Source organism: Triticum aestivum, chromosome 1A (assembly GCF_018294505.1).
Source record: "Triticum aestivum cultivar Chinese Spring chromosome 1A, IWGSC CS RefSeq v2.1, whole genome shotgun sequence".
In the NCBI taxonomy this organism is placed as follows: domain Eukaryota; kingdom Viridiplantae; phylum Streptophyta; class Magnoliopsida; order Poales; family Poaceae; genus Triticum; species Triticum aestivum.
In genome coordinates, this window is record NC_057794.1 from 556,065,508 (window position 1) to 556,073,121 (window position 7,614).

General features: G+C 47.0%; 1 protein-coding gene across 1 annotated transcript; it reads left to right on the plus strand.

Annotated features, from left to right (window-relative positions):
• Positions 1-3,842: 3,842 nt before the first annotated feature.
• LOC123067279 (60S ribosomal protein L35a-1) lies at positions 3,843-5,943 on the plus strand. The gene is made up of 4 exons (XM_044490150.1): positions 3,843-4,006; positions 4,087-4,315; positions 4,410-4,453; positions 5,704-5,943. The coding sequence occupies exons 1-3, from the start codon at positions 3,939-3,941 to the stop codon at positions 4,449-4,451; spliced, it is 339 nt and encodes a 112-aa protein (XP_044346085.1). The 5' UTR covers positions 3,843-3,938; the 3' UTR covers positions 4,452-4,453; positions 5,704-5,943.
• The last annotated feature ends 1,671 nt before the right edge of the window (positions 5,944-7,614 follow it).

A 7,614-nucleotide genomic window follows, 5' to 3' on the forward strand; every position in this document is an offset into this window, starting at 1 on the left:
CGCCTCCCTGGAACCGTCCCCCGCCGCCGGTCTAGCCGTCGCCCCGGCCATCCCTCTAGCCTCGCTGGCGATTGGATTTTTTTCTTCGACGAAGTGCGCCACCACCCCACCACCGCCGTCCACCACCCTGAACTCTAAGATGGATAATGGGGTGATGACGGCGAGCCCCTTCCTTATCTCCAGCGAGGCTCTTCCTTATATCCGGCGATGCCCTTCCTCCTCCTTCCTTCGTTGAAAAACCAACTGACCCCGAATTCGAAAATCAGTCGACTGATGCGTAGCTAAACTGGCCAATGATAGGAAGACGCCGGAAAATCGACTGTTCCTTCTTTCATAAATCAACTTATCCAAATTATAAATTCAGTATACGGATGATTATAAATAGCCAGCCCCCTGTATTCTTTCGTATGCACCTCCCAAGCGGACTGTTACTTTTCAGGCAAAAAAGAAAGAAAGAAAGTGGACTGTTACTCCGTGCTAGTTGCGTCGGTGGAAAACGCAGGCACTCTTACTATGTCAGTTTTTTGTGCCACGACGAAGTACCGCGTAGGTGTACAACAAGGATTCCGGAGACCGAGACCGTGACATATGCCGGCAACTTGAGTCGACCTTTCCTGGCTACATATCCTTGGTTGTCGTCTTCTTCTGTCACCGCAACTCTCAAACCAGCCCGGTGACAATTCAAAAAGAGAAAAAAATCGTCATGTTGCCGACCCGTTCCAAGCTAGACGCGCACAAGCAAAATGTTCTCCATCCATGACATGACAGGTTCAGACTTGTGATGGCCTACATATGGCCACTTAACTATAATGAAACGCGGACGAAGCGGTAACTTAAGGACCAGTTCAAATCCATGTAATTCGCTATACATGATGACATGAATGCCTATGTATTGTTGTCGGAGAAGCCTAGGTGTAGCATCATTGGGCCTTGTATAATGCAACACGCTTAAGAAGCCATGATGACTAATCTCTCTTTAAGCATCGATGTTTATTTATAGAGTAGACGTTTAATTAGACGTCTTTTTTTTAAAAATAGACACTGCTTCAGGAAAATCCGGTTTACTTTTCAAAGCACCTTCCTAAGCATCTACGAGTAGCATTGTACAGCACCTTAACGATGCAGTCGATGTACTACTAGTCACTTGTCAGTCCACACGCATCACCGACGTTACATGACTTCAGAGACGAAGCGACACAATTACAACGTCTGTTTGCATGGAAATTCCTTGCCTGATTCGTTTGTATCTGCGAGCATATTTCCATCCACACCAACGATTTCTATGAGTGGTACATATTTTTATACTATCATAATTTAGGTCTGGAGGAATTCCATGACAATGATTTGCTTGATTAATTACACGGTTAAATCTTTGCACGTATCATAGTCCGCCTTGATGTTTACATGCAAGACGTGGTCAGATTATTATGTCTAGGAAAACCAAACGTCCTATTCGAGGAGACTTGACACTTGGGAGTCTAGTGTCTAGTTTGCAAGCCGACACTTTGGTAGAGTTCTTTTTTTTTTGCAGGAATTGGTAGAGTTCCACGTCATGCACGGCCTTGCAAAGAAAGAGCTCCACACCAACCTAATAATGAAATTTCTTAGGAAATACACTCTCCGTTTCAAAATGTTTCGAAATGTAAGACACTTTTGCAGTTCAGTTCAAGTGTTTATCCCTAAACCACTTTTTTAGCAAGAAAGAATGGTTATCCTTTATTTCACCAACGAAATCGTTAAACGTTAGAGTCTAGACACATAGATTATGAACAAAAGGAAATAAATTAATGTTTGACAGCTAGCATACCGAATAATGTAAGAAAGAAAACAGACTATATCGTCACTAAAATGGGCTAATCAGTGAGCGCCAGTAGGATCATACCATGCCTTGCTTGCGAACCAACCTAGGGTTGGGTGGTTTGAGGGACAGTGGTATGCTCAACCCACTAGGGTTCAAGTCCTGGTGCTCGCATTATTCTTAGATTTATTTCAAGATTTTCAGCGATGCGCTTTCATGCCTTGCTTCGCATGAGACGCATGCGGAGTCCAGAAAAAGTATTACTCCCATGCCTTCCTTTGAATGAGACCTCGAGGGAGTCCAGAAAAAGTCTTACTTGGAAGAGAGGCTAGACTAATTGACTGTGCTAGAGTCACACAATGTCCGGAACAAACACAAGCGACATCGGTCTTCGAGATCATTGTAAAAAATTTGGTTTCTCACCAGAAAAATCACTAAGCAATACATGGGACTATATGAACACCATAACGTGGCTAAGCACACAAAATAGATCATACATATTCAACAATATCCAAAAGTTAAGCGACAATTTCCATTAAGATCATTAATTGTAGAAGCGCATCCCAAACCACATATATCCTAGCAAAGTTGTAACAGAAAATGACATGTGTTTGCATCGAGGAGAATAAGCAAAGCTTGTTTGTGCCCAAAGGGCTAATGTAACCCTAGCTACATAATTCTAAAGGTTACATGATTTCCGTTGTCTTCTCACTTCACACCCTCTTCTTACAATCTTCTCTCCTCCCTACTACAAACTCTGCTACTCGGAGATCCAACGAGGACAAGCAGCTTACATTGCAAATATCTAACCCCAAATAATAAGTTGCAGAAATTCTTAGGCACGTGTCATGACTAGACAAGGTTGTAAGCAATATGCCAATGCAAATACATTAGAGATTTTGTGTTGGGTTCCTTTTTTCATGACCTACGTTTCGGGATCCACTATCATGACAAAGGCAAAAACATTATGTTGGGTTAGCTGGGGGGGTTCCTAGGATGATGATACATGATAGGTTTGTTATTGATTGAGAGTCATGAAATTTGGGGTGTCAAAGAGCAAATTCAATGCAATGGGACGAGTGATGTGGTCAAGGGTTGGTGTAGGAAGAAACGGAAGATGAGATCCCTTTCCCTAGCACCTTATAAAACATACCAGGGAGAAAAAAAAGTACATTTCTTTAAATGGATGGGTCAAGGCTATGTGGGTTCTTGCAGGAGCAATTTTTAGGCGCGAGTTGTTTTCTCTTTCTTTTTTTCCCGTGTTGGTTTTCATCAGGGTTTTTGTGGGGTTTATGGTTTTTGGTGTTTCTTTAGAGGTTATCTTTGGTCTTCTCATTCTCTCCTTTTTTTTATCGTTGTTTATTTCTTTTCTTTCGGTTTTGTGTGTTGGTTTTCTGCGTTCCTTAACATTTTTCTGTTTTTTCAGCATATGTCTAATTTTGTTCACACACATTGTCCATTTATCCTATAAATTAGGAACATATTTTTATACACGTTTAGCATTTTTAAAAGCATGATTAACAATTTTTATCAAATTTATGTTTTGATGCCTAATTTTTATCATACACATTCTTCGTTTTTGTATACATCTCAATCATTTTTTATACATGTTTAACAATTTTTAAATACATTAATAGCATTTTAAAAACATTGTTTTCAATATTTTTTAATACCTGTTAAACATTTTTCAAATACACATGTAACATTCTTTTTGAATGATAAGAAAACTTTTTTAAAACTGTGAGAACACTTTTTGAATGATAAGAAATTTCTTAAAATGGATGGGTCAAGACCATGTTTGGAGAGAAAACATATGATATACCTGATTTTTTGAGACAAATATGATATACTTGATGATTATAGCCCACAGGAGACAGGCTGGCCCATTACCTCAGCTATGGCCTATGGACCAGCCTTTTATCTACAGGAAATAAAAAAGGTCAAGAAGGCCATGGATTACCACTTGGGCTTCTGTGATGGGGATCTTGGCACAAATCACTAGCCCAATGCCGCGCAATCTGGACCGTCCAATCCAGGGCCAGAAACTTTTAAAACCCCGTGCTCTAGGGTTCATTCCTCCGCGCCGCCACCTCCTCCCGCTTCCTACCACCATCTTCCCCGGCCACCGGCGGCGGCGACAATGGTGCAGGGACGCCAGGGCCAGCGCGTCAGGCTCTACGTGCGGGGCACCATCCTGGGCTACAAGAGGTGACCGGCCATCTCCCTTCTCCGTTTCTCGACCCGTGCTGTCGTTCAGAAGTTTCTCACCTGGTTTTGCGGCGGCGCAGGTCCAAGTCGAACCAGTACGAGAGCACGTCGCTGCTGCAGGTGGAGGGGGTGAACACCAAGGAGGACGTGTCGTACTACGCCGGCAAGCGCATCGCCTACGTCTACAAGGCCAAGACCAAGAGCAGCGGCACCGCCGTCCGCTGCATCTGGGGCAAGGTCACGCGCCCCCACGGCAACTCCGGCGTCGTGCGCGCGCAGTTCCGCTCCAACCTCCCCGCCACCTCCATGGTGAGTCCCCCGCTCGCTTGCGTCTTCCCACATCATCGTGATCTGTCGTGCCCTTTGCTGATGTATCTGTTGTCCGGTGATTCTTGTTCTGCAGGGCAAGAAGGTCCGCGTCTTCATGTACCCCAGCAGCACCTGAAGGTAGAATGTGTCCTGATACTAATTCTTCAGTGGCTTATGCACGTATAATGTGTGTTTGTTGTCCATTTAGATACCTACGACCATGGCCTAATTTGTTATCTCAGATTGTGGAAATGATTTCATCTTAGACTGTTATACGTTTTGATTGCTGTGTGCAATGCATTCAAGGGCCCCATGCCATTTGGGGGAAGCTCTTTCAGTAGCTTCGAAATACCTGCAGGTTCTCTGCGGGGTGCTCGGAAGTTGGGGCCCTAGATAAAATGCAGTGGTCTCATAGTACGAGGATGTGCTTTGGTCGATGAGTTTCTCACGGACCAGTTTCTCGCAGCCTTGCCTCCAAAGACCCCAATACTTGTTCAATCATAACCCTTATAATCGTGGCATGGAAAGTTAGCATGTTGTGAGTGGTGAGATTTGTTTGCTGTACTATTCTGTATACATTTCTAGTACCATTTACTCCAATCTGCGTTTTTGTTTGATTTCGGTAGCTCTTGGTGATGTATTAGTCTCTGGAGTATTCAACTTGTCTTTGTTTCCCTTGTGAACTTGATGGATGTACTGAACCAGATAACCCTGTTGGTTCCCCCATCAGTGTTTCCAAGGCATCAGAGTTGGTAAATATTGTGAAATCAGTTCATGCATAGTCAACCTTAGAATTCGAGGCATGAACTATTTCTGTTTTTGCATCTGATTGTTGTGCACGTTCAAGGGCCCCATGCCAATTGAGGGAAGGTCTTTTTGCTAGCTTCGAAATACCTGCAGGTTCTCTGTGGGGTGCTCGGAAGTTGGGGCCCGATATAAAGTGCAGTGGTTTCATAGTACGAGGATGTGCTTTGGTTGATGAGTTACTCGTCGACCAATTCTTCACAGCCTTGCCTCCAATGACCTCCATATTTGTTATTTCTTGTTAGTGTATCACTCGTGCAGTAAGATTGATTTGCTTGTTGTACCATTGTATACTTATGTTGTTTAGGTATTTGAGATGTTTTATTCCTTGCATTGGATTGCATATTGTTCCCTTAACTCTAGAATCCAGAAATAGGGATTATGAGCTAGACGGGCTTTTGGATCGTTGCCTTAATACAATGTATTTAAGATCACAGCGTGTTTTATCTTTACTTGCTACCTGTGTTTTATGTTTCAATGATATCACTATGTAGTTTCTTTTCCTGAAAGTTCCAATCCTTGTTTACAAGCATCACATGCCCAGAAATGCGAGAACTCACATGTGCTTCTCTTTCTCTTTGCAGGCTATGTTGCCTATTCTATTTAGATCTAGCTGGCTTTGTGGATGTCTGTTATCAGTTTGATGACAGGTTTATAACCAAAGATTTTGTCGGTGATTTTGGAAGAGTTTAGTTACAGACTGTTAGTTTCGTCTCGTGTAACTCAACTTGGTGACACATTTTGCTCTGAAATGAAGTATGATGTGGCTATAAACTGTTTCTCTGGAGGATCCGTAACATATTGATTGAGATGATGTTTTCTCAGCCCTTTGTTTGATGAGCTTAGTTGAGTGTCTTCTGTCCTGAATCTCGATTTCTATTACTCCTTGGGCCATGGTCTGTTGTACAAGACATGGTCAGTTTTTGGACGCACCGTTAACCGATTTTATCATCAAACTTCTCAAGTTTTCTTGTGTCACTAGGCAAGCTTGCATAGCTGCAAGCATGCAACAACTAGTTTTTCGCCCAGTTGATCCTGAAAGCAGCATATTTCTGGCCATCGTGATGAATCTAAGAAGGCCCGGCTAAACAGTCACATGTAATGTAAGGTTGCACAATTAGTTTATGATATTGTTCATGTATACTTTGGTCTAGATTCGTGATTTGGTGGTACTCATCAGATGGATGATTGGTGCCACTATCCCACTGCCCCGCTCTCACTCATGAGCAGATCTATAGCTACAAGCTAACCACCATCCATATCCTTATCATAATACCGGGCGACTCCTCGGCAGTTGATAGATGGGTGGGAGCTCTCGCGAGTCGCCGGGCGACTCCTCGGCCGGCGCCGCCGGGCCAATCCCCTCCGTCCCCACCGTCCCACTCCCAGCAGGAGCCACCCCGCATCCTCCAACCGTCCACCGCTCGCCTGCTCCGCTGCTTGGCCGCCGACCGGGTTCACCTGCGTGCTCCCGGGCTGCTACCCGCCACGAAGACGTCATCGCCGCCGTGCCTCGTCCAGGTATCTCCTTCCATGCCCGTGTCCTTGCAACCTTCCTCTCGGGCGTCGCCTTCGACCCTGTCGCCTTTCCATCGCTCTCCCAGCCCGGCGCTCTGTGGGTTTCCGCCCCGTTCGCTGCCGGGTGCTTCTTGCGCTCCGGGATAGCGCGTTTGCTGGAGTACTTCTTCTGCGCCCCCCACGAACGTTTGGTAGCCACGCGCGCCTCGCGCCTTGTCTTCCATGTCCGCGTCGCGAGCCCCGCCATTGCCAGGTTCCTCGTCGAGGTTGGGCCGGGACTCATGGTTGCCATCAACCTCGGCTTGCATGCTTCCCTGCATGCTGCGCGCGGGCGGGTCTCCCACCAGCCCAGCCTTGATGGCCCCATTACTCCGTTCCGGATTGGTGGCCGACGCCTGGCAATCAATTGCCCTGTTCCCCCCATCCCATCGCTCCCGCCCCTACTCCCCCTACCTCCGACACAGGGTGAGGTTTCGCCCTCTGATTCGCTGGAAACAAACCCCACACATGCTGCCGCCCCCCTGCTCCCCAAAACGCGCCATGCGCGGGCTCGCCCGTCCGCGACAATGCGTCGGTGGGGAGTAGCGTTCAATGCGCCGAGGTTGACACTCGCGCGGCGCCGGGCCCCGCTACGCCACCCACCGCCTTCATGGCTCCCCGGGGAGGGTGCAGCCTGTTCTTGGCTGCCGTTCTCTCCGTGCCCACACCTCCTCCTCAACCTAACCCTAAAAAGCCCCTCCCTCCCCTCTCGCTGGACGGCTGCTTTCGTTGCCTCTCCACGCGCCACTTTGTGAAGGACTGCAGGGATCCCGTTCGGTGCCGCCGGTGTCGGTTGTCCGGGCACCGCGCCGCCTCCCCTCGCTGCCCCATGGCTCCTCCGCGCCGCGCTGCTGCGTCCCCCCCCCTCGCGCTGCCTCGCTTCCCAACCGCCCGCCCACGCCGCCGCCACCCCCCCCACCACGCCGCCAATCCACCCC

What these genes read in the sequence shown, in the direction of transcription:
- LOC123067279 (XM_044490150.1), top strand. Translation starts at nt 3,939, where the DNA reads ATGGTGCAGGGACGCCAGGGCCAGCGCGTCAGGCTCTACGTGCGGGGC. An exon ending in ACCATCCTGGGCTACAAGAG is followed by an intron (nt 4,007 to 4,086) that starts GTGACCGGCCAT and finishes GCGGCGGCGCAG; the next exon opens with GTCCAAGTCGAACCAGTACG. An exon ending in ACCTCCCCGCCACCTCCATG is followed by an intron (nt 4,316 to 4,409) that starts GTGAGTCCCCCG and finishes CTTGTTCTGCAG; the next exon opens with GGCAAGAAGGTCCGCGTCTT.